Raw genomic sequence first — 27,656 nt, forward strand, 5'->3', positions numbered from 1 at the left:
GCTCTTTTTTCTTAAGATGCGTGTAAGCTGGATTGCTCTTGCCTAACCAGTTTTGTTTTAGCTCCAGTTGGTTTTCTCAGATGTTACCAGCCTTTCAGAGCTCACTTTAGATTTATTTATTTTTAAGTTTTGCAAATACATGTTTAGCATTTTTAATCAGGATGGTTATGTAATAGGTTTAACGTAAGCCTAACCTAGAGGATATCTTAAAAGCACAACAAACCAAACTGACCGTGGCTGCATCTTTAAGGTCTTGTACATAGTCCTGTCTATGACCATTCCTGTACCCCAAAAGATTCCAACACATGTTGGAAATTGTTTATGCTGTTACTGTCAATTTTTGTTTGAAGTGTCTACATATCTGGCCAGGTTTATTACTCCTCTTCAGGAGTTCTTCCCTGTTTTTCTGTTTTCTATTCTCCTTTTGAAAACTACTGAACAATATTAAAGTGATCTGCATTTTCAGCACAGAGATACTCCATATCCACTGGAGTGGTTTTAAGAGCTTTTCTTAGCAGAGCCACAAAGCTTTAGTATTGTTTTTATTCCCAGTTTATTTTAATCTCTGTCCTGTGCACTATTGAGTCACGCTAAAAATATCTTCATTAGACTGCCATTGATCTACAACAGGGCATTCAGGCACGCTGTGTCTGAGTTCTAGGATAACTTTGCTTTTATTGAATAAGTAAGTATATTAGAAATAATAATAATAATAATAATAAAACCCACTCATTTTTAAATTTCACTTTTGTGCGTTTCTTTTCTAGGATTCTCAAATAAATGCATTGATTTCTCCTCTTATCTTTAGTAAGATTTTCCTATTTAAAACTTGCTTTTCCAACTCTGTACTTAATACATATTTTGTGCCCAACTGCAGTGTAATTTTGCAGAATTACAGTCTCAGAATTCCTGAAAATTTTAAAAATCGGATTCTTTCAAAAAACTAATTGGAATAACAGGATTTTAATGGAATATTGGGTTAGAGGAAAAATTGTTTGGGCATCGCTCTGCTTGGTAGTTTAAAACCAACCAGACACGCTGGCTAGCCATGTGCCTTCATTTTGTTTTCTAGCCTTGTAAACACATTCCATCTGTGATGTCTAGTCCATGCATGAATAAAATATGAAGCAATTTAATACCACATAATATGTTGGGGGTTATTCTCTATTCTCAGATGTGAAATGAAACTATTTTAGATTGCATATTGAAACCTCTTGGGTTTTTTTGCTACTCGTGCAGGGCCCTGGCTTTCAGGCAGCAGTGTACAAATAATGTCATTTTCTGTAATGTGGAAAACACCACATTATTTGTGGTCTTTTGTTTATATTGTAGCTGTATACTTGGAAGGAGTGGGTGGAAGGAAAAAGGAGTTATCTCTCATTCTGGCTTTCTAATACTTGGATTCATTGTGATCATACAAAGCCCATGATCCATCCCAGGCGTCAGCCTCATGAGAACTTGCATGCAACGAGCAGCTGTGGTTGGATGGCAGAAGTAATTGAAAAGTCTCTGTAGTCCTGTAGCCCATGGCTATTCACATTTCAGGGCACAGGTCACAACTCAAATGAAGGGATAAAGGCGGTGTCTTAATAGCTTTCATTCCTTATCAGCTAAAACCTCTGTGCCAACACAGCATACTATCACAAGGCCATTAGGTTTTACATGAAGTAAATACTGCACATGTATGCTTGAAAACACACGATTTGCTCTAGAGTCTCTGGGCCTATGTTGCAGACTAGTATAGGACAACTCTCTAAAATGTGTTTTTATGTGCTGGTCAATGCTATGCCTTTTCCTGAAGTATTCAGTGTCTGTGAAATCATACTGGAGTGACATAGCAGTAACATAAACTCACTCTTGTACAGCTGTCAGTGCGATCTCTAATTCCTCACAGCCACATAAATACAGATTAAAATAACTGTGTCATGGCCATTAGATGGTTTCTTTTGCAGTCCATGCTTAAAATTTAAAATCTTTGGATAACATTTAGTCCTAACGCTGACTTTCGTTTGTCTGTTTACTTTGGTTAAAGTGATGAAAGAATACATATAAAATTAAGTGTTTGATTCCTAATTACTAAATATTATTTTTCTTAAATCAGAACATAATGCCTCTGACACAATGCAAAATGACCACGAGAACAGCTTGTATCTTGTATTTTAAGTACCCTAACAGTTATATACGTTCTATATTTAGGAGCAAATGAGATACAAGTATTAAAAAAGCTGTTGAAACAAAGACACACAGTAATTGATCTGTTGTACTTTTTCTTCCCAGGAAAAAAACAGACATCACCACTCCAGATGGTGGCCTGTGTTTTGTCAGTTCAGCTGCTGTAGGTTTCGTTGCTGAAATAGCTGTTAGGCAGATCTTTCTGAACATGTTTGTGCCTTGCACTTTCTTTTTTCCTCCACCTTGACTACATTCCCCAGCAGAGACCAGATTGCTGAAAAGAGACGATTAGACATTGGAAAATGAAAAACTATGATCCTGCATCCCTTATTAGAATATGACAGACTTCTGTAGAAAACAGGCAAAGTTAATTTTAGTCTTTCAAATATCCTTCTGTTCCATCTTACATTCATACCCAGGTGTTTAATCGATAAATTGCCAAAGAATATCTAAGTAAATATTTTCAGTAATACCTTTCAGAATCAGGATCATATCTTCAAAAATCTCATTCTCTTTACTTTCCAGCATCATGTAAAAAAAGTTTATCGGTATATGTGAGTACATTTGCAAGTTTCTGCAGGACTGTTTGGTTTCATTAGACTCCCTGATCTTTACAAACTTCCTTGGAAAATGAAGAGTATGTAATACGTGCAGGAATTAATAAGAGTTGTGGTTTCTAGAGAACAGAGTCTCTGGAGTAATCTTACAAAATCGGTTTTATTGTGTGCATAAAACTAAAACCATCTGTGTGACTTGGTCTTAGCAATATTGTTTGGAGAGCCCTAAATCAAGTTCCGATTGGGCAAGATTACGGAAGGCAGGTTTGAACTAGAATCTTTCAGGTTGAACCCACTGATGTCCAGTCTTTTCTCCTTCTTAGCATAAAATTTAATAGCAAGAGGTAAGTCTGTGCTAGCTGTCCTTGTTTCACCAAGATCTGGCTTCTGCAAACAGGCTTTGTTTACAGAAACTGAAGTGAAAATAGCATGTGAACAGCATAAACTGACTGTGGTCAAGATAGTCCTGCATTTGCATAACTGTGCAGTATTTAAAGGATCGGCTAGCTTGCTTTGGTACAGCTTACTACAGACATTTCCTTGAGACTTAAGTCCTCCTCAGACATCTCTGAAGAAGTAGAAGGGTCTGGTTCTAAATAACATTATTTGTACAGTGGTAGAAAACAATTTTAACTGTCTTGTTACAGTTTTTGGTAAATGGACATTGACATGGACTACGAAAGACCCAACGTTGAAACTATCAAGTGTGTGGTGGTTGGAGATAATGCAGTGGGGAAGACTCGTCTAATTTGTGCAAGAGCGTGCAATACAACCTTGACTCAGTATCAGCTGTTGGCAACTCATGTACCAACCGTCTGGGCCATTGATCAGTACCGTGTCTGCCAAGAGGTAAGGACTGCAGGTTTACAGAATATGGAGTGCGTGCTTTGAGGCTGTGCTAATATTTACTGGCTAGCAAAATGTGACAGTGCGCTCAGAAATATTGCATGTGTGGTCTGCTGCAGCCGTGGTCTGAAAGGCAGGGAGCGCTGCCATTTCCCTGAGTCTGTCATTCCAAAGTGTGTTGGTTTGTTTGTTTTTTAATGAAAATTATTTTTAGAAGATATATATACTGCTTGTGTTTTATGGAATATATAGCATTCACTGAAAACCACGTGATAGACTCTTGATGTAGTACGTTTTGAATCTCCTTACAAGGCAAATTAGAAATGTACTTGTTTGATGGAGGAAAAGAACATAAAATGTATTCTGTTGTAGGTCCTCGAACGCTCACGAGATGTTGTGGATGAAGTGAGTGTTTCTCTCAGGCTGTGGGATACGTTTGGGGACCACCACAAAGACAGGCGCTTTGCTTATGGAAGGTATGTTGATCCAAGCGAAACTTCAAATAGTGTTCGTAGTAAAATTTAGAGCATAAAAATTTGCAAATCTTGATTTTTGAAAAGCAAGGACTTAAAAACAATCAGGGGTATTCCTATTCCTGCCTACTGCAAAGAGGATTATATACCACAAGGATTAAAAAGAGATAAATATTTTAAAAGCAGTGTAGTTTTACCACACAACATTTCCTTGAAATGCCTGCTAAGCTCTGTCAACAAATGTCCCATTTCAATTTTTAAAGAACATTCCCAAAAATAAGATCATGGTTTTACAACATTGAACATCAGCATTCCCTGCCTGATTAAGCAGCATATGATGTAATTGCCTACTTACTGCTGAAAGAACAAACAGAGATATTGGGAACCATTATAAGCATTCACTGGAATATTTCTTGCAACAAAACCTGCCACGTTGATTGGACAGCTCACACTGAATGAGCAGAGGCCGCTCCATGAAACGTGAGGTACTTCTGTATGCAGATATAATGACAGCAGACTACCTCTATGGGGCAGATATTTAGCTGAAGAAGATGGCGTTTGAATAGTTTTGTTTTTTTCCATGACTAACATTTGAACAAGGTCTCAATCCTCGCATATTTTTTCTCCTTCTCTAACTTCTCTAACTTCCTTTTTTTTTTTTTTTTTTTTAATGACTGGGAATGCCCACTGTGTAGGGTCTGTCCTATCTTCAGATTACATTTTGCCAAAACATACTTACTTTTCCTTCACTACATGATGAAATGATGAGCACCTTTGGGGGATGATGGTCTTATCTGCATCCCTCAGAATCACTGAAGAAGGGTTCTGTATTTGAATTCAGTGGTTAAATTTTCACAGTACAAAACTGTATAGCAGTTGGTACAAACTATCCTTTGCATGCAGCCCTATGTTAGCAGTGTAGTTTCATGAATTAGCTTGAATTTTGTTTGTGTCAGGAGCTAAGGTACAGCACCACAGTAATGCATGGGTATAGAACCTGTACCATTTGTCAATAAGGTCTGTGTGTGACTTTAAGGTTAGCACTGATTTAATACTCAGTGCTGCTCCAGTATGTGAGTAGATACTGTTTTAACATTTGGCAGCATATGGAGCCTACTTTGATAAATATGGGTGTTACTTAATGATTCCTCTGACTGTTCCTCTTTGGTGTAGCCTCCTGATATTCTGCAACAGATACTGTGCCACTGAGAAGATTACTAGAGATTAAGAGAACAAATTCAGGCATGTTCTGAACTCTGATCCACTGTTTGCTGACAGGATGGGAGAGTGGAAAAACAGCATACTTAGTGTCTAATCCTGCAAACACCAAGGAAGACATGAACAAATGGAGATCTTATGGGATTAATCATATGAACACAGGGATTCATTTGTGGTGGTAGCAGAACTGAGTGTATGTTGAGTCAGGTTTGTTATACCTGGTCATCTTCAAAAGGCTGTTCTGAAAACTTACTGCCATTAGGGGTTTTTCTTCTGCAAGTCTCATAATACAGTAAATCATTGGAAACCCTAAACAAGCTATCTCATAATTTCAGTTCTAAAGTTTCCCAGTTGTAAACACTGATCAAGGACTTGAAAAATATGTATACATACCAATGTTTTATTTTAAATCAGCTGTTTAACATTTTATTTTAGCATTTCTAAACATTTAACCGTTCAGTAAAAATACTGAATATTCATGTTTATAGGAATAACATACATTGAGCTACAGTCTACTCATAGCTGAGTCAAATCTTGCAGCAAACAGTTTGTGCTAAACTGCTCAAGGCTACACCTAGAGGTACTCAGTGTCAGACTGTCTGAAAGGTTATTTAATGAGACGTTCCTTCAATTCCCTACAAAACCATTTTATGCATGTGCTCCTTGTGCAAGGGAAGGTTTATTTCAGCCAAGCACTCAACCAAGACCTCTAATTGTTCTAAACATGGTGTAACAAGAACCAGCAGGTCATTAATTCACTTGCTACACACTGGAAAACATTGTTCCATACAGTTTTGCAAAATGTTACATAAATAGATATGCTATAAATGACAGGACAAATGGTTAAGAGGACTTGCAGCAAAGATAAATCCTTCTTAATTCTTCATTTTTCAGATAGAAACATGAAAGAAGATTGGCAAAATGAATGTTTTTCAACTATTTTTGTTTGTGTGAGAGAGGAAGAAATAAACATACTTAAATACCACTGAGGGTGGAATGGTTAATATTTATAGTGTCATCCTTTCAATGAAAGTGTGGGGAGTGAGATCAGTCTGTGCTGTCCTGCATGGTGTTTAGTATAGTAATCACAATTCTGCAGGAGCTTTGGGAAACAGATCCTGGCAGATTACGGGAGGGAAAAGGAGGTTGCTATGATTTACCAGTGTCCCTAGGAAGCACAAAACTGCATGTTTGAAGACAAGAAAACATCTTTATTTACACTTCCTTCAGTTTGTCAGGATTCACTATCTATCCTTCTGTCCATCTGATTTTGAATACACGTCAACTTGTCGCTGTGTTCCAATTAATTCTAAAAGCAAAACAGGAAAAAGATTGGCTTGCACTTTTTTTTTTTCCCAATGTAAACATACTCAAGCACAATTCAATTAATAACCTACGAAGTTTTTTGATACATGTAGCTCTGGTATGTGTAAACACAAGCACAAATCTCATTTGTGAAATCGAGAGTTAATTCAGTCTTGATCAAATATTTATTCTCAACACTACGAGTGTGGTTTGTCAGCTAATGCAGCCAGGATGATTTATTTACTTGCAACTTAAGTCTGAGCTGTAGACCAAACAAAATCTGTTCTTACAGATTGGGCAGCAAACGGCTTTTTCCTTGTGACTTACAAATGTGAATGAGCCTTTCTGTGAAACTACTGACAGAGCTTCTTAAAGTATGTTCATAGTATTACCTCCGTTCTGAATGGATTTCATAAGCTTTGTGCATATTGTATACACACAGAGGTACACATGCATTCATCTTTTCCTCTGTGGTTAAACGTTCCTTAACAGGTTACTTCCATGTAATTGAATCCATAGAAACACACATTTTGATCACTGCTGAAATGAATCCCTGAGAGAAGGTGTTTATCACTGATAGTTGAAGATTTCTGCCAATCTGTTTAAGGGTTCTTTTGTTTTCTGGTTTCCTTAAAAACCAGTGATGGTGGTGTTTCTGTAACAACAAAGCCCAGGTAGCTTTGACGTAAAATGCTATTTGCATTCAGGAAATTTGGTAAGATTAGAGTGAAGTGGGTGTCTTCATTGTGTGTAACTGTGCCTTGTTAGATCAGTTAGATCATCTGTTACTTGCTGTCTGTGCCGAAGTTGGAAGTGAGCCAGCATCTCCTCTACTTTGTTCAGAGGAGTAAGGTTTTGGAAATACTTTGAATAAAAGCCCCCACTTTTCTCAGGACAAGAAATTCTGCTATCCTTGTTTTTATATTAGAATAATGCTCCTATATCCACATACCTTTTACTGTTTTTTTTTACTGGCAAGGGCTGGAGGAGGCTGCAGAGATGCATCTTTGCAGCGGTAGCACTTAGAAAAGTTTTTTGTTCTGCTGACAGAGGGTCAGCTGGAGGAGAATGCACTTGTTTTCAGATATGTTGTTGGTCTTTTTTTTGCCTTAACTGCTTACTTCTGGAATGTTTAGCTGCCACAAAAAATGACATGCTGTATCTTCAAATCATCTTCAATTACCAACATTTTCAGCCTCTCCTGTACTTTACAGTGGTTTATAGGCTATTCAGGTTCTTCATCAGGTAGTTCTGAAGTACTGTAAAGAAAATTTTTGATATTTCATGCAAAATATTTTTTCGTTTGAGTTTGGTCACCCCCAAGAAGCACTATAATATGTAGAGTTTCACAGATCACATTCTCAAGAGATTTTATTTTGATATGGAATATATATGCACTATGTTTTTTTCATTATGTACACTAACATTTCAGGCTTTTCCACTCAATCAACATGTAAGTATTTGCTTTATGTACTTAAAGCAGTAAAATCAGTGCAGATCTACTACTCGTCTCTTCTGCATGCCACCATGGCTCCGTACTGTGAGTAGAAAGAGCTCGGAATTGCAGTTAGGAGTCCTGCTTTCCTTAAAAGGATGTGTACCTAATGAACTTTTAGTGGGGTCTGAGTCTCAGTTTGACATACAGTTCTAGAGTAGAGAAAAACCTCTAATGTTTCAAAGTTTTCAAGTCACTCCTTGACTGGAGTGAAAAACTATGTATCTAATATCATTTGCTGTATTATGTAGCTTTCCTTTTTTTCCTTGTTCTCATAAATCACTGTCTGGGGGACGGAATGGGAAGAGGGTATTTGGGCTCTGTCCTAAGGACTGCATTGCAAAAGCAAAATCTTTCAGAAGTGCTGAACTTGATAACCGACTCTGCAGAAATGTAGATCTCCAGGAATTATTTCTTTGTCAATATCTACTAGGTCGAGTTCTACTCTAAAGCTCTTAGTCTGAATTTCCTTATATGTATATCAGGGTATGGAAAACACTTGCACAACCAGGTATAAATATTTTTAATGGATTTCACTTACCAATAACTTCTTGACATCAACTTGCAAGTTTAAACTTCCTGACAGCTGTTACTGTTTTTTATGGTTTTTTTGTCGTGTGCTTTATATTTTTTAAGTAATAAATAATATGCTGATTTTGGTGACAGCCCAAAGAAAGCACCAAAAATAAAAAAAAAAAAAGTATTTTTTTCTCTCTAGAGAAATAAAGGTCTGTCTAGCATCTGTTAATGTTCAATCTTCATGTCTTCCATGACTTCAGAAGTTACTCTCATACTGGATGCAAACCAGACTCTGTAATTCTCTCGTCTCCTCTAGACTTTTTGCCTCTCTTTGTCCCAGCCTTTCTATTCTTGCCTTTCGTTAGCACTTATAAAAAATCACAGTTTTAATGAATGTTAGAATGTAGCTTTGGATCTTCATTCTTCTGTTTGCTTTCTATACTCACATCCACTCCCTACCTTTAGGGGATTTTTCCTTCTAAATTTCATTGATTCAAATAATATTTCAGCAAAATCTCTTCTTACCTCCTTCAGACTTGCTATTTTTTCTAAGAGAGCAGTAGTTCCTGGTATTTTTTAAGAGGATGGTGTGGGAGTAAAGAAGGGGCTCATTTTTCTTGCCTTTATTTTGCTGCAGTTTCCTTGATGGAAGTTATTGGTTCTCTGTAGACAAATAGCATGTAGTTCTCATCTGCAAGCTGCCTACTTACAGAAAATGTAACAGAAAATAACAAAAATAAGCGTGCAAATCTCATGTTTCCCTCTGTGTTGTTTTGTTCATTGTTTTGTGAGTTTATATTATTTAATCTTCCATCCAAAGGCAGCATTCAGTTGACAAAAACATTATTAGCTTAATCCTTATTAGTCCCTTTTTTATGGTATTGCTGGCTGTTTTCATTTTTTTTTCCAGCCTTCTCCCTTGATTTGGTGTTCAAGCTTTGTGTCTTACTTTTATAAACATTGATTTTGCAAATTAAGAATTTCAGACTCCAATTCATTATCTCTATAATTCTATTTATCATGGAATTTCTATTCCTCTGTTAGGAAAGAAGTAATCAGTATCTCTACTCCTGTGGATGCGCTTAGTATATACTTTGGATGTGTAAGGTGCAAACATACCGTATTCCAAGGAGAACTTTACTGAGTTGAAATTGGCAAAATTTGGTCCAGAATACTACTAAGGTAGTTTGCAGACAGCCTTTTTCACCTGGAGGTTTCTATTCGGCACTAAGATGGTACTTTTCTTATGCACATGATGAACCAGACTTATGGGTAAATTTACTTCTTATAGCCAATAATAAAATGAATCAAATCCCCAGGCTTTCTAAGAAGTACTCTAAATTACAAATGAAATTGCTTTCCCCCTGTTACATTGTTCCAAACAACTTCACCATTCTTTTTAGCACTATTGCTGCTCAGGCATTTGAACACTAAGAGTAGCTCTTGCAGGTTTCTGCTATGGAGGATAAGGTATCTTAATTCTTCATTATGTTGAAACATTTTTTGCCATTCATTGCACATGCACCACTACTTTTCCCATGAGTACCTCATAAGAAATAGAGATTCTTTAAACACTTACAGTTAAGAATGATGTATTATTTGTAAAGAACGTATGGGAAAATTTTCCACTTTTGAACCACAGCCTTGAAATATACAGCTTTCCTAAAAGTAGCTTTATCATCTTCTTATGACTTTTGTTTCTGACTAAAAATGATGTTCCAGAAATTCAGCAATAGATCTGCACGCTACTCATCACAAAATCTAAATATATTTCAGGGCATTTTGACAGTTTCGCCCCTTACACCACTACTTAAGAAGCTTCACTGCTGTCGGTAAAGTATAGAACTAATCGATTCTCCTGCTCACGTCCAGGGCATTGCATGGTCTTGCCCTGCCTTACCTGGATACCTTCAGTTCTTCACATGCTAGGCACCTCCTGCATTTTTGCTTTCCTATTGTCTCATCTGTTTTGAGTGTGTGCACATAAGTCCTGTTTTTTCAGGTCATTTTGTTATGCTTATGAGTCACTTAATGAATTTCTTCTCATTTCATGTGATGGCTGCAACTGCATTTACTAAAAACTGGTTTCCACTGAAAACATATTATCAGTCTTGCTTATATCTGTCTGCATAATTTTTATTTATTTATTTATTTATTGCAGCTCTGTGAGATGCATGTATGACAAAATGTTGTATAATTGAGTGAATCTCTCTCTTCAGAGTTTATCTGGGTTGATGTGGAGATACAGCAGGATTTTGTTGTGCCATAAATGAGATTCTGGATTTAGTTCTTAGTCTTCTACAGCCTGAATCTACTGTGTTTGCAGAAGCTGATGTGTGCACTCAGGCTGTCCTACAATCTTTTCATTCGTGTGGCTGAAAGTCTATGCAGTGTCCAATTCTGTCTCAAATCGTTTAGCTGTGGCACGGTCCTCTGAGGAACTCCAGGGGAAAATTATGGGATGTGTAGGGGAAAAAATGAGGGCAGAAGGAGCAAAAGCAAAACATTTTCTTGATAAATCAACCTGTAAAGATTAGCTGTTAGGGTGAAGTCAGAAGATTCTAGCAGTTTGAATGAACCTCTGCAATATAGCTTGCTATTTAAAATTCTAAGATATAAAAATAACTCCCTTATTTTGAACTTGTTTCTTCTCAGAGAATGCTGATATGTAGATATAGGGGAAAAAAAAACTAGTCTGTTCTTAAAGTTTCATTGGAATAAATAGGTGTAACAGCCTTCTTGTCAAACAAAATATAATTTGCCTATCCTTAAAGTGGTTCTGTCAGATTTGACTCGAGTCTCAATTAAGCTCTCTTAAATAAATGCATACTTCTAACTTGACTTCTAGTAAGACAAGAAGATAGCACAGGAATACAGTTCCGCCTTTCTCCTGCCTTCTTTCCTACTCCTTGCATTTATTTCCGGATCAGATGCATCTCCTCTTCACATTCTGTATTCCTCAGCTTTATTTCTTCCCCTTTCCTAACCAAACAGTGTTATTCCATGATTGTATGAGAAACGATACCCCATAAATGTAACCAGCAGTTCTTGCATGCAGCAGTTCTTCCCAGTATATTGTAAATTACAAACTAGAGGGAACTTCTTCATAGGTAATGTGGCGTGTACATTTCAGAAGGCACCCTGTTTCTTTAATAAGCTATAAATCCACATCAGAGTATCTGCAGCCATCACCATAGTTTATAACTAGTTTCAGACTACAAAATGATAAACTTTTAAGCACACTTGCCATAAAATTTATGAGGTGCCATTTAATATCGCTGTTTCCTTGAAATTTTATCTAAAATGAAAGTATTAGTTAATGATGTTAACTGATTATAAACTTATTATATATAACTTATTAACTTATTATAAACTTAACTTTAATGAAGTTAAAAGATGACACTATGTAGTAGTTTGTCACTGAGAGATGACTCAGCAATGTGATGTGCAGGTATATCTGCAGTGCACCTTGCTACACAGCTCAGGAACATACATAGCACGTAATCAAGATGAGTCTTCGAAAATCACAGTCCCAAACCAGTTGAATGCTCCGTTACAGAAAGCAACCTTATGTAGAAAACACTGCATTATCTGCTGCTTCTAACAGCTCCTTCGGAAAGGCTCGGCACGTGACTAATATATCACCTTTTCTCTTCCACCTTGGGAGTTTCTGATAGTAGCAATTGCTGAGAAACTTCAGATGGTTGCAGTAGTTACCTGTAGCTTGACTGCTGCTGAACCATGAGGCTGCTAATTTAAAACTATCTTGTCTCTGTGCTGAAGTACTTGCTTTTCTGCAGTGACTTGCACTGCTGTCTCTACATCTGATAAAGTTTGTATCTCAGACACTAGGAGCTCCCAGGAGGGCAGCACACCATGTACTAATTCCTGCCACAGATGTGGTTCTCCATAGGCTTTTTTTTTTTTCATTCTCTCAAGTTTAAAAGGGGTAGTTGCTTTCGTGAAAAGTTCTTCTTATTCACATTCAAACGTGTACCACTGAATGCATTGAAGTAATACTTATGTTTGTAGATGTGTGCATTCCAAAATGTTTACGACCCGCTTTCTTTGTCCATAGAAGTCTCCTTGTCTATAACTTGTCCATAGCTATGTTTAGAGCAAGCTGGGCACGCATCAGATGTGAATGCTTTGCAGTAAGAATTATTTCCCCAGCCGCAGGTCTGCACTGGGTCTGGTCTGCTGAGTGGTCTGGGGCTGTCCTGGCCGAGGAAACAGGTCGCCCCTGGCTTGTCTCAGGAGCCCAGCGCTGTGGCCACCCCAGCACTGGGCAGTCCAAGCACTGGGCAGTCCAAGCACTGGGGGCAGCTGTTGTCATCTCCTGCCTAGGAGCTCCTGCAGAGTTCTCTTTACTTCTGGTTTGCAGAGATGTGTATCCTGTGGTTTGTAGAGTCAGGAGGGTTGAGTACTCATGGCTGCAATTACTTGGCTTAGGTATCAATTTCTGAAAATCACAAGACAGACTGTTCAGTTATAGTTAGAGCTGGCCTGACAGCCAACGCTTCCTGCTCTGGCAGTTCTGATCATCTTAAATTAAGCAATTGAGCAGATCAGAATGCGTCTAACAAATTTTTCACTGTAGCTATACACTGATTCCTCCTTCCTGGAATCTAAGAGAATTTCTGCTGGAGTCTAGGTTTCATTCTTATGTGACCTTGAATAGAGCAAGTTTAAATTTGATTGGTACTTGCTTCAGTTACATAGAAGACCCATGTTTTAGCTACTTACCTCTCTCTATTTAGCAGATAACATTCCAATTTGAAAAGGGCTTCTCTCTAAATGTGACAGATGTGTTGTAGTTTATGTAAGGTACAAATCTGGAGCTGGTGCATTTCTCCTGCATGAAAGTTCTGCTCGCAGCAGTACCTGTGTTGTTGCAACTATTTTTAGAAGCAGTCCCGCTGGGTATGTCTGTGCCCTCAGTGTAATGTAGAAAGCAGCAGTACTGAAGAGGTATTTCATTATTTAGAAGGCAAATGCTAAGATTCATTGTTCCTTCTGTATCTATTATGCAAACTACAGACACAACATATTGTGCTAAATTAAAGGGTAACAGAAGTGATGTAGACGTAGTATTGCTGAGGTTATTCTGCTGTCAGCTCTGTATTAATACGTTCCCTCTACCACCCCACATGTCCCCCCCAATCTTTTCTTAGAGTTTCAATTCAACATTGCTTGTATTATTTTAATTTTTTTTGCTCTTGCTTTTCTTTCATGAGAGACCCGGGAGCATGAAAACTGCTTTATAAATCCCATTCTAGTTTAGAAATAAAGGAATTGCCCCAGGATAGGAATGCTCTGAGACAAGTACTCAAGCGTTTCTTGCCATTAGGGTGCTAGGTCTGGCAAGTGGTTTGGTGTGGCTGAACTCCCAACTTTAATCCTCGCACTTGTGCCTTAGAAAGCAGTTTTATTTACTGAAATGTTTTGTCTTTTCTTAAAATTCATAAAAGCTCTCAAACATTTTTGTGCTTGCACTGATTTCAGATACTGTCTTGTTCTGTGCTGTATCGCCCGTATTTTTATAATACTCATTTTTGCTTGTAGAAGTGATCATTGCTGTAAATTCTGTGGTAATTAATCCTTTTAACAGGTTATTTATTAAAGATGTTGGAAGCACTGCTGTACAAAGTGCATGACAGAGGATACAGCCTCATTATCTAAAAGAATGCAGTAAAGGTATTCCTCTGTGACAAGCTCAGAAGAGGTCTGTCGGCAGGTGTGGCTTTTTTGGAGTTCTATGTAACTCCTTTCTAATTCCTTAGCACCAGTAATCTTTGAATTTTCAGGTAGCCAGTCAGCAGTTGCAAGCAATGTGGACAACTGCAGTGTAAAAGTAGGAAGTGGCAAGTTCTGCCTCTCTTCTTAGCGCTCTGATTATACATGCAGAGATCATCATAGAGGGGCAGTGCTTCCTAAGTATGTGGCTTTGTGCTCCCGTGCTTTTGTGATTAAATGCATAGCTTCTATAAAACCTGTGCATGAACAACATGTATTCTTTTACTGGGAGTCAGTGTGTTTTTCAAAACATAGAGTGGAATAGCTTGGAGCAGGAGTGATGAAAATAGGTGTGAAGTTGCAGTGGAAAGTGTGCTTGTTGGGTTTTAATTGGTATCTTCATGTTCCCTTTCTAGGTCTGATGTAGTTGTTCTCTGCTTTTCAATTGCTAATCCTAATTCCCTGAATCATGTGAAAACGATGTGGTATCAAGAAATCAAGCACTTCTGTCCTCGCACACCTGTCATTCTGGTGGGCTGCCAACTAGATCTCCGCTATGCAGATCTTGAGGCTGTTAACAGAGCCAGACGGCCCTTGGCAAGGTAAAGTTTGAACAAGAATAGTAATTCAAAATGTAAATCAAATATAATAACTTCCAAAGAGTAAAAACAGAGCATGACATTCTCTCCCCCTCCCCCCCCCCCCCCCCCTTTTTTGGTAAAATTACAATTTTTGTGCTTGCTTCTCCATAATTCTGTTGTTTTGGCTCATTACTTCTTTAACACACACAGTTATTGTATGTTTCCAACAATATTTTTGCTCATTGGACATCCAAACTTGCGTGAGTTCCTAGACACTACTATAATGTAGATGATAATGATTACTGGGAGTTTTCATATATCTTTCTCCATCCAAATATGTGTCATGTCCTATCCTGTCTTTCCTGTCAGATACTGTTTTAAACAGATAGATTCTATTCATGTACCTTAATTTTCAATGTGTTTTTCTTTTCTAAATGTAATCCTAGATCATGCCATAAAATAAGTGCACCAAATTAAACTGAAGATTGAGAGAGTTAGGAGTTCTTGTATAGAAGCTTTGTTTTTCCCAGATTCAAAAGAAAAACAACAACATTCACATGTTCCTTCTAGTTTCCCCACTTTATAAGAATTTGAGTGATACCAGACTCATGAATAGTATCTGTGAGAATATGGTTAAAGCACTTATTGTAACCTGTTACCATAAAAGGGCTGAATTAATATTACATGGGCTCTTATACAACTTTACCTTACATTCAAATTCTTGTCTTGCAGTAAGATTTTCTAGGTTTGTTTTTTTTTAAAAGATTTCCTTTTTGTGTGGATGAGCTGGGTTTTCTTGTGGACTCTTTAAAAGGAATTATTTCTCAAAACTCAGAATTATTTTAATCTTCTTTATGATTTCGCTATTAATGAAGTATGAATTAGGACTCTGCATGTTTAGCACAGACTTCACCACCTGAACTGACTGGAACATGTTACATGTGTGCCACGTTACGTCTGTCCAATATGGCATGCAGTGTTGAGGTCATATCTTCTGGATTTTTTTTGTTGGGAAGCTGGATCCCAGCCCGGATTTTTTTCTGATTTGCTTACCAGTACTGTGTACTAAAGCTGCTCTGGACATTTATGAGATCCTACAGAATGCTTCTGCAGCCAAAAGAGGGCCTATCTCTCGGTGTGTTTATTCTGTTACAATTTTGCCATAGGCTGCTATGCCTAAGCATAAGCCCAAGAAATATTTCTTCTTTTGTTTTTAGCTGTATTTGAGGCATTTCTCTGTCATTTTCTCTGTCTGAGAGTTTCCCATTGAGCTTGAAGCATGAATACAAAGAGAGATACTGGTTGAACAGCTGAGTAGAAGAGGATTTAGGGAGATTTTACTTAAACAGTGAGAGTTCTCAAAAATCCTTTCAGCTCTTCCTACTGAAATTTCTGATCAATAGAGAGAGAACTTGCTCCATTTTGTGAAAATGATTTTGTTTATATTTTTAGTAGCATAGTTACTTGTAAAGACATCACCGAACTTGAGCAGAATTACGTGTTATTGTAAAATTCTCTGGTATAGTGGTTGTAGATTTCCAAAGGTTTTTGTGCACTTAATTTTATGCTATGTATTTGTTTGGATTATATTTGTCTCACAATTGGTGTTGTGATGTTTTGAAAAAATCTGTGCTTTCTGGAGTAACTCTGTTGTGATCATAGTGTGAGGAGGTCTGTTTTTGTTTAACCCTAGGCCGATAAAAAGAGGAGACATTTTGCCACCTGAAAAAGGCAGAGAGGTTGCCAAGGAGCTTGGGATACCGTATTATGAAACCAGTGTATTTGACCAATTTGGAATTAAAGATGTGTTTGACAATGCAATTAGAGCTGCGCTGATCTCCAGAAGACATCTGCAGTTCTGGAAATCTCATTTGAAGAAGGTCCAAAAACCTTTGCTTCAGGCTCCATTCCTACCTCCAAAAGCCCCTCCTCCAGTTATCAAAATTCCTGAATGTCCTGTACCAAGTGTGAACGAAGCTGGCTATTTACTGGACAGCCCTCTGTGTGCAGATGTGATGTTTGTTCTCCAGGAGCAGGACTGCATCTTTGCTCACAAAATTTACCTAGCTACCTCCTCTTCGAAGTTTTATGACCTTTTCTTAATGGAATGTGAGGAAAGTTCAGACTTGGGTGAAACACAGTGCAATAAAGAGAATACAAGTAAAGATGTTCTGACAAGTCACCTTGAGACAAATTATGACAGTGATGAGATATCCTTGAAATCTGCTGATGTTAAAATTCCTGCATCAGAAAGTACTGACTCTTTGAACATGCTCAAACCCGAACCTGCTGAAACAATTTCAGCAGCAAGATCTCTGTCATCCTGGGGGAAGGGGTTTGTTAGCGTGCATAAGGAAATGCAAGTGAATCCTGTCTCAAATAGGTTGTGTCCTGTAACTGTGGTAAAAATGGATTCCTCTGTGCAGGCCGGACCTTTTAAAACTGTTCTGCAGTTTTTATACACAGGGCAACTGGATGAAAATGAAAAAGATCTCACAAGACTGGCTCAGATTGCTGAGATCTTGGAAGTATTTGATTTGCGAATGATGGTGGAGAATATTATGAATAAAGAAGCCTTCATGAATCAAGAGATTACTAAAGCATTTCATGTCAGGAAAGCTAATCGGATAAAAGAGTGCCTTTGCAAAGGGACGTTCTCTGGTGAGTAAATACACACGTTAACAGGCAAAGTATTAATTCGCTTACTCATGTTACCATCTCTTCACAGACTTCAAGAGCTTACATTGTTCTGAGAGGAGAGACGAGAACAAAGTTAGTGTTATTCACGGCCAGCTTTGTCAGCTTGGGATTCTGCAGTTTAACTTCTTCAGATCTATACAGAAGCTTTTAAATATGCGGCTGAATTTTCCCAAGTGTTGAACACCCAGTATCTCCCTTTTAAGTGAGGCTTTAAGGTTTCATTTTTACTTAACTGTTTAAAACCGCAGGGTTGTCTTGGAGGAGGGAGAGAAGTCCTCGGTTAATAATGTGTAATTGATATGTGCATTCTTGAGGCACTTTCACTTTAAACACAGACTTGCAGTACGCCTGTTTCTTTGTTCCTATGGCAGATGTGACATTTAAATTGGATGATGGAACCATAAATGCCCACAAGCCACTACTGATCTGTAGCTGTGAATGGATGTCTGCAATGTTTGGAGGATCATTTATTGAAAGCTTGAACAGTGAGGTATTTGTCCACTTTTTAATAGTATTTGATGGATATTGGGCAACGGAAGCATCATTCTGTAGCTACTTGAATAGTTACAATAATCCCTGGAATGATTCTTTATTTTTCCCATGAAAATAAGGGATGCTTTTCTCTTTAAGGCATTAAATTATAATGCCTATGAGGATAACATATTTTCTGTGAGGCATGAGACTTCCTCAAAATGCTGGAGCATGTGCTTAAAACCTAAAATCCTATTTAAAATGCTTAATATTGAAAAAATTAAATATGAATGTTTAATTTATTTGAAATAAATTTTAAAGATGTGTGAATATGTATTTATTCAAATAGAAACATTTCAAAGAATACTTGGGGCAGGAGACATTGATATTAAAGGAAAAAATATTTTAAAATGTAGAGTATTAAAGTAGAAATGAGAGCTGGCTTCACAGTACTTTGGAAGGAAGCTAAACTCTAATTCTCTACTGCGTTGTTTTATTCTCTTCAGTAAAACACCTGTAGAGTACAAAAGATCTCAAAGCTGTGAATTAAGATTTTTACTAGAAACTGTGTATTTTCAGATGTATTCATGGTCTACTTTTTGAATCCTAAACGTTCTGCTAGCATTTTTTTCCATGTGTCTCACTGTACCTAGAATTTGATTTGGGGTTTTGTTGGTTCTTTTAATTTTCTTGGACCATTCTATCAAGAAACTCTTACAAAGAGTTCAGGTATTTTGTAGTTAATATTCTGGAAGGTTGTGTTCTACTTAAATTTTTCTTGTTTTTTCTAATACAGCTGTAAACAATTCCTTGCCTGGAGGCATGCTGAGCTAGTAGTTCATTTAAAAAGAAAACAAAGCAACATAGTTAGATTGTAGTGAGCAACATTTGGCAATGAAGGATACACATTTATTTTCTACCACCTATTTTTAATGATAAATTGAAGTTTTAGCTCATCTTTCCAATTTAAAGTATTTAGCTTCCACTTTGTAGAGCTTCAAGTGTTCAGTAATGGATTTGGAAGTTTTTAACTACATGTAGATATGAATTTAATTTTCTTCTCCAACTGGTTTACAAAAACAAAATTACCTACTTTTTACTCATTTTTCTGCACTTGAGGCACAGTATTCTATAAATTCATTCACTGAATATACTGTTCTCTGCATTAACAAAATGTATTAATAATAAATGAGTTTTAAAATTAGCTCTTACTTGGAGAACTGAACATTTCCCAGAGCATCTGATATGCATAAGAGTATGCTTTAGCTCTAACAAATGTGAGTTTGAATCCCACCCATCCAGCTGACTGAAAAATTTCCAAGCCCCCAAAGTTAACTGTTACCTACATGACAATGATTAATTCAGTTCTAGCAGGAATTAGGTACTGACTGCTTTCAAGCAGTCAGATTAACTTATGTTTAATTCCTCATCATATTTTTATCATTATTTTCTACTGTGCCATTCTATATTTTTGCCAAAAGAGTTTCAGAATACCACAGTGCATTCTTCAGTGCCAGCATCTATTGAATTGTGTAGATGTAAATTACACACTGCTGGTTAAAGCGATCAACTAGCTTAGGTGTTGACTATTGCAACCAAGAGACCCACAGGAATCAGTTTTACTGCGGGAGAAAGACCACGTATGCAAACTGCAGTTGAGGTGCTGCAATGATAGGTTACAGTGAAATTTGCTAATTCTTCTTCCTCTTCTTTTAAGGCAGTCCAGTGGTGACAAGGATTTAGGGTTGTGCTGGTGAAAAAATGAATAGCTTTTGTCTCAGTTTAGGAGTTTCACTGCACAGTAGTTGGCTGATTTACATGCATGGCAGAAAAGGGTTGCATTTTCTTTGCCTCGTTTCTTCAGTTCTCAGTCCTTTCCTAACTGTCATTTACTTGGATAATTTGGTTCTTTCAAAACAAACTGAGAAGGTTTGGGGTTTTTTTGTTTGTTTGTTTGTGTGTGTGTGTGGTTTGTTTGTTTTTTTCTTGTTTGGGGGTTGTGCCTTTTTTTGTTGGTTGGTTGATTGCTTGCTTTCTTATCCTTTGGTTTCTGTTATTCTCAGATTCCCCAGAATATCCCTTGCCAGTAGCAGATAGATTGCATTCCTTAAGAAATCTATCGAGGGAGGTTTGGCATGGGAAGTGCTCAGTAGATTTTATGTTTCTAACACAGCTGTACATTTGCAGGCTAGAAAGCATTGCTCAGATTCACTGTTTGATGTGGAGCCAATTCCAGTAAATTGGTAGAATTGTCTGTATTTAAACTGACAAAAAGGTCTGACTCTGGAGGTAAACTTGCCCGTTGGCACCTTATTAAACTTTAATGGCAAATTCTATTTTTGGAAAATATTTTCCTTATATTTCTAAGATGACTTGAGAAAAAGGGACAGTCCACTGAAGTGGCAAGACTGATGTATGACCCTTATATGAGAAATCCTCAATTACTGGAGTTTGTTTTTTTTTTTTTTCACGTCTTTTCCAGGTAGTTCTGCCCAACATAAACAAGACTTCAATGCAAGCTGTTTTAGATTACTTGTACACCAAGCAATTATCCTCCACTCAAGAACTGGACATACTTGAGTTAATTGCATTGGCAAATAGGTTTTGCCTTCCTCACCTGGTTGCTCTGGCAGGTAAGGACTTGTGACCATGTCCAATGCAGTGTCTTCTGCAACAGCTTAAACATGTCTTAATGATTTTGGAACACGCAGGAAAATATTCTTTTTCCATGAAAGGAAAATTATAGTACAACTTCATGTTTTCTCTTATGAAAATGTATTTGTCTTCCTCTAGCCCTTTTTAGTTTTGTGCAAAGCCAGCTCACTGAAGCATTTTGTGCTTTAAAAACGGGAAGAGTAAACCTTCTCTTTAGCCTTGATGCGATGTCTATGGTTTATAGTATTCATTCTGTAGTTAATAATTTACCTGAGAACAGGATGGACCCTGAACTTCTTGTTGTGTAATAGATGATGTGCTCCATTATACATTTCTGTTCAAAGAGGGTAACTGAACCAATTCAAAAATCAAGATGTTACTGAGTTTTTTAGAAATTCTGTATCTCTTTTCACTGCCCAGGTGGGAGTTGGATGTTTTGGTGTATACACGGGTATTCAACCTTCGTTTCACTAAGAAACTCATCTACCATATACTTAGAGAAAAATGACAGAATAGGTTACTATTCTGGTTTTAAAATTAAATCTATTCATGTACCCCAGACCTCTGGGATGTATTTTTCTTTGTGTGTAACTTGACATTATTATGAAGCCAAGGCCAGAGCTGTCAGAGAGACACTTGAAGCAAAGGTTACATGTATTAATAGGAAAAAAAAAAATGCGCAAATTCTAACCACGTATCAAATCCCAGCTCTCCTGCAGTTGTGCATCAGGAATGCATATCTTGTCTTCATTGGTTGTGACAGACCAAGTCTTTATTGCTGATAATTTTTATAATTAGTTGAAGCATAAGCATATATTTACTGTTAAGAATATTTCATTCTATTCAATTCTTGTTGAAATAATTTTGAGCCCAAAGGCTTTTGCCAGCAGCTTAACCCAGAAGGGCCAAATCAACTCACACGTCACAGCAAACACTCCAGCCTCTAAAATGTTTATGCTTCTAGGAGAGGGTTAAGGAGAATCTCCTGAGGTAACTTTTGAAGGTGAGCCCACATTTAGTTCCATAGAAACAACTAATCTGAGAGGACCTGAAGTGAATTTTTCTTTATTAGTGCTGTCAGTAAACTCATTAATATATCTGTGCCAGTATGCTGCTACCAAAAGCTTGGCTATTGTTTTTGTACTACCCAAAAAAGACAGCGGATGTATTTTTCTAATTTACATTGAAGTTTGCACCTATCCATTCTGCCAGAAGGAGACGGGTGGCTGCTGAAATTTGTACTTCTACAAGTGATTAATAGTTGCAGGCTCATTTTCTGTAAGGAAGAGATAACAATTGTATGTGAAAACAGAAATGAATTATTTCAGTTGAGGCAAAGAGGCAAATACTGGTATGGACTGTCCTTTACTGTAGCAAGAGAGTTTGTACCGGTGACACAGAATTTCCAGCCATAACTGCGAAGGCCAGAATTTGACTTTGCCCAGATTTGAAGTTGCTCAGGCTACCTAAGTGAATGTGCCACTTACACAGTGCTAGAGTTAACACTGGAAGGAAGAAGAACGTGGCTTCTTGGATTTTTGTTACTGGTGGATGATCTGACCTTGAGATGTGACTGTTTCCCATGTGAGTAATGAATTTTCTTCTGTAACAGAGCAGCATGCAGTACAAGAGCTGACCAAAGCCTCCATGAGCGGCATTGCAATAGATGGGGATGTACTCTCCTGTTTAGAATTGGCTCAGGTTAGTGCACGCTGTTCTTTAAAGATAATCTTGCCAACTGTAGCACTTGTTTTAGCTCTTTCTTTGTTCTGACCATTACACTTAAGAAACTCAAAGTTCTGAGAGCAAATGACAATAAAATGGAGTCTTATTTTCTGTTGTAAAGAAGGTTTTTACGTTAGTTTGGAGATGAAATATCTATGAAAGTAAACTGGAGGTAGTTTTGTCTCAAATACAAGTTTTAATTTTTCTTTATCATTGAGCTTCCAAGCTCTTCATTTTCATGGCTGTGTTGTAATGTCATGGAGCAGTTTAGATTAGCAATGGTAAGTGGTTCTTGGGTTCCTCTCTGTTTAGTTCCAGTAGATGTTTAGACCTGTAGTGTAGCAGCAAAAGTTTTTATTTTTAAACTTAATGCTTAGACTAGCTACTCACAGCCAGTCCTCTGATAGTTCAGAGCATGTACAAATATTACTTCTTGTGGTTCAGACACATTTCAATGTTTGCTGAGTCCCAGAAACCATGAAAACAGAGAGCCCCCAACTCACAGTTAAATTGCACGCCTCTGTTTTCCAAAAGGAATGCTATAGCAGTCTCTGAGATACAGTAGAATAAGCTAAAAAAAAAAAAAAAATAATTATTCTTGATTTCACACTACTGATGAGTCTGTCTCCAGCTTGTTTTGAAGTCTGGAATTTAAGATGCACTGAAATACAGCAGAAGATGGCCACCATGCAGGATTTCTGCAGCCGCTTTCAAATGCCTTTCTGGCAACACCCTTTAATATGGATGCAAAACCAAGACTGAACCCCTTTCAAGAAAATGCAGCTTCCTTCACTTTATTTTATGAAGGGTGTGGGTTTTTTTTTCCTTGCTTGAAAACAGAAATAGGAAGTTTAACTATTGTTGGGATATCCTCACTGCCCTGTACATGCAGCTGCAATGTGTTCATAACCTGAAATCATAGTAGACAATGCCAAAACTGAAACACATGCAATGAAGCTTGATTTGCACTGTAGATGTTTCTTCCTTATGACTGTAGGAAGCTTTTACTAGGTGCTGTTTTGAGCTTTCATTGATGCTTGAATTCTCTCAGTGAAGCTAAGTTTATGGAAAGTTACTTCAGAGCAGTCTTTGTAATAACTCATTGGTACAAACATGACGGAAAAGTCAGGTCCAGCAAGTCTCAGGTTCAGGGGAACCAAATGCAGTTTGTGAGATGCTGCGTGTACTAAGCCCCTATTTATAAGCCTTTTGGGCCACCATTTGTTCCAGCAGAAAAGCATGACAAGGGCTAGAACATCCAGAGGGGAATGCAGCCTCAAAAGCTTCCCTGTAAGCTTGTGAGAATGCTGCCAGGAACAACTCACTGGGGAATCACACTAGCTTTGGTTCTTAGTTGGGACTGGAGAATGAATAATAACCTGAGGAAACTGAATAAGCTTCATATTTTTCTTTACAGTTTCACAACGCTAACCAGCTGGCAGCTTGGTGTTTGCACTACATCTGCACCAATTACAACAGCGTTTGCTCCAAATTCCGCAAGGAGATCAAAGCTAAATCTTCAGGTATGGGCAACACTTCTCAGTTTTCATGAGGCCTCTCCTTCTTTCTCCCCTTCTAGCCCATTCAACACAAAGATAGCTCAGTTGTGAGACCGAACCTCTGCACAATTCCATGTAGCATTTATACATTCTTCTAATCTATAAAGAAGGGTCATAGTCATTAGCCTGATTCCTAGGCAAACATGATGTTCTTTACCTATTTCAGAGATGCTAAAAGGAACAGAGCTATTTACAGGCTTCACAATTAAATATAGGCTCTGTAAAGTTCTTGCATTTTTACACTTCTTTGGTGGTCTGAGAATTCTGATTTGGCTGCTTTCAAACTCTTTTCACCCTGTAAGTAATGCATATCACGAAACTAGGGGAATTTCTGATAAGTGAGCTAACAGAGACTGGATAAATGATTAGCTGCATAGCTTTCTGCCAACAATCAAGGCATTTCTGGGATTTGTGTAATTTATTGCCTGGTTTGGGCTTTGTTTCTTTTTAATCAGATAATCAAGAATATTTTGAGAGGCATCGCTGGCCACCTGTGTGGTATTTAAAAGAAGAAGATCACTACCAGCGAGTTAAGAAAGAAAGAGAAAAGGAAGATTTTGCACTGAATAAACACCATTCAAGGCGGAAGTGGTGCTTCTGGAATTCCTCTGCTGTAGTTGCCTGAACAAAACACGTAACTGGAAATTCATAGCCAGTGTCAGAAGTTAGTCTTATTGTTAGAAATAAGATGCAGTACGAGTTTTCAGGAAACTTTGTTCCACGTCTGTGCATTTATTACTGCTAGGGTCAAAAGCACAAGCCCACTGAAAGTGAGCCTGGAACAGCTCCTCAAAGTCATATGTATATTTTTGGTTAGTAAGAAGATAAATGTCTACCATTATTACATTTCTTTTTATATAAAAATTATAATGATAGAGCATTAATGTTTCAATCTCCAATTGGGAAATATTTTTATACTGTCTAGTGTATTTTGTTCAGATAGAATTCTGGATTATCATTTTATTTTACAGACCACAAAACCACGTAGCAGCTTTGTATTAGATTTTAACTATTTTTACTATGCGAGTACAGTGAAATAGACAATCCTCAGTCATAAGAAGCAGCTTTTAGAGTATCATAAAAAGTCACCTTAGGAAAAAAAAAATAATCAAGCTGCCTAGTATAAATGTTGGTTTTGTTATTTTTTTAAACTAAGTACCGTGCATTTGGTAACATAATTAGATGGGTATTTCTCCTTTCTAAAGTAAAAAGTTAGAATAAGATCCAATAACTGCAAGATATGGAGTGCTTGATCTCTGCTCAGCTGAATAATAGGCAATATAATTACCTGTTCAACTGCAGGCAAATGTATTTCTAATATTTGCCCTATGAGTGCAAATAATTATGACTATGTGAGCCATGTGAAATCTAGTGATTCTAAGCATTCAGAGGTTTTAAGTGTCTAGATCAAAGAGGATATTTCTAAAACCATTTAGAAGGGCTTATTAATTTATATCTTTCTAAGTACGGATCTGAATACAGAAAGCAGTTATACTGCTTGCATTTGAAGTACTGCACGGCAGTTACCTTGTTCGATGTGATCTTAACCATGCAGCCATTCCTCATGCCGAATTCCATTTTACTTCGGTGCAAGCAAATGAAAGGGCTGCAAAAACAACTAAGTTATCTAGTATTATAGCCTTTTGTAAGTAAAGAATGATCTTCACACACTATCACTTCAGTTTAATCCAAATTGTTTTGTAGCTTTCTCCCAGGTAGAACTCAAAACGTTAGGGCTTTTTTTTTTAAAGTAGGTCATGTATTTCCTCTGGAAATAGATATTCTCAGAAAGCTGGGGGCAAAACGGAGGCTAAAAGAAAGGAATTCCTCAAAAACATTGTGAGGGGAAAAAAAAAAAGCCTCCAGTGTTTTCAGATACGCTGTGTGTTTATGACTTTTTATCAACCATTGCTCTAAAGCTGCAATGTTATACTAGATTATGAAAGAATGAAGCATTTTTAAAAGACCAAAAGTAAAATATATAGATTGTAGAACATACACGTGCAACCCTGCACAGTGTCTCAGGCGCAATTCTGTAACTAAGTTAGGTATTGTATATTACGTTTGTTAATATTTTTTGTGCTGGCGTCTCAGCATACCAGTGTGAAAAGCTGCTTATGTTTTTATTTTGTGTATTCGCAGGTAAGGCAGTACAGTCACGCCCCCATGCTGTAGGTCAGGAAAGGCTTTGGACCGAAAGCCATACACACCTCTACCTATTTAGGTTCCAACTGGAATAATTCTGGGCAGATGCTACCGCAGGGTGGTAGAAGCTGCCTAGCAGGGAAAGAGATGCTGCTCTACAGACTTTTACAAGGCAAGCAAGCGACAGATTCCTATCCCTATAAAAGATTCATCACCACACGGTGATAAAGAAGGGCTATAAATGATAGTTGCAAACACAGTCTCCTTAATTCTTGGTCAGTGATGACGGAAATTGTAGAGAAGAAAGAATGAGAAAAGATGTGTCAAGGTAAAGATGAGATAAGTATCTGTTGTCATAAAACATTAGCCATTTTGAAGTACTACTACTAGGTTTTACACAACCAAAGCTACTGTATGATTGTAATCTTGCCAAACTAATGGATATATAAGTGAACCTGAGGTATATGCAATAAAATCCAGTTGTGCTAGTTATCAGCTACTATAACCAAGTGGCTGGTTCATTTGGTTAATGCTGTCTATGGCCTTTAATCTTCGTGGTTACTTTGTGTTTTTTATTTTGCAAAAAAGTCAATAAAACTGTTTAGTTACAAATGGTCTCTCAGCTTTTTTAAAAAGCTTTCTAAATTCCTAAAAAGTTTGTCATGCTTTTCGGAGCTGCTTATAAGCATTTGGCTGTGGTATCATTCAGTGATATTTGCTGAGTATTAGTATGGTATTAGTATGGCATATTCAGATTTATGGTTTGGAATGTGACAGGGAAGTCCTCTAGTGTTTGTATGTGTTAGGGATGTGGGAAGGTTGGTGCTTGTCACTTACTGTTCAACAGGATAACAAAAAGCCTCCTGCCACTTTTCCATGTGGTGTCTACTATTTAATTACCATGTTATTACCCAAGGGACATGAAACTAATCAGTCAAGACAGACATGGGGAAAAAAGTTGCAGGTAAACAGCAGGAAATCCGTAAGGTTTCCAATATGCCTTAAGTTTTCTACAGACATTGCTCTTCCTGCTTTCTCACTACTGAGGTTGTCAGCCATTGTACGGAGTCCCTAATTAGCTGTTACTGGCCTCTCAGCAACTGTGTCCCCAAATACAGATAATAAGATTGATACTAGTTAGAGAGATGGTGCTTTTCTAGAAGACTGTCGTAAGACATAATGAAAAGTACAGCGTTTATGATTTTTTCTTAAAGCTTTTAGGCAATACAAATGACATTGGAAAAGTAAACTCATTCAGCACACTGTGTACATTTTTTCTGAAGTGCTCATTTATAAGATTGTTAATTTGATACTTTTGGAAGTAATTTTTTTTCTTTTTAATTTACAATTAGAAAAGGTAATGATCTCAACACAAAAAGCAGTGACAAAAAGTATGAAATGCTGATTAAACCAGTAGCATGGAAGGATCAAATCAGAATTGTTGCTTTTCAGGCCTGTTCTGTGTATATACACACACATATATATTCTTAAATGTATAC

At 37.4% G+C, this 27,656-nt stretch overlaps 1 protein-coding gene across 12 annotated transcripts in view; it reads left to right on the top strand.

The window, feature by feature from the left end:
- RHOBTB1 (Rho related BTB domain containing 1) overlaps window positions 1–26,769 on the top strand; it is a 50,779-nt gene extending 24,010 nt beyond the window's left edge. For all 12 annotated transcript variants that reach the window (XM_046942838.1, XM_040702380.2, XM_040702379.2 and 9 more), the window contains 9 exons: window positions 3,377–3,578; window positions 3,948–4,051; window positions 14,738–14,923; window positions 16,596–17,563; window positions 17,974–18,092; window positions 20,556–20,706; window positions 22,341–22,429; window positions 23,871–23,976; window positions 24,468–26,769. In XM_046942838.1, coding sequence (XP_046798794.1) covers window positions 3,387–3,578; window positions 3,948–4,051; window positions 14,738–14,923; window positions 16,596–17,563; window positions 17,974–18,092; window positions 20,556–20,706; window positions 22,341–22,429; window positions 23,871–23,976; window positions 24,468–24,637 — 2,085 coding nt within the window. In that variant the 5' untranslated portion in view covers window positions 3,377–3,386 and the 3' untranslated portion in view covers window positions 24,638–26,769. The remainder of the gene's footprint in view (window positions 1–3,376; window positions 3,579–3,947; window positions 4,052–14,737; window positions 14,924–16,595; window positions 17,564–17,973; window positions 18,093–20,555; window positions 20,707–22,340; window positions 22,430–23,870; window positions 23,977–24,467) is intronic.
- Window positions 26,770–27,656: the final 887 nt, after the last annotated feature.

This window comes from Gallus gallus, chromosome 6 (genome assembly GCF_016699485.2).
Source record: "Gallus gallus isolate bGalGal1 chromosome 6, bGalGal1.mat.broiler.GRCg7b, whole genome shotgun sequence".
NCBI classification, from domain to species: Eukaryota; Metazoa; Chordata; class Aves; order Galliformes; family Phasianidae; genus Gallus; species Gallus gallus.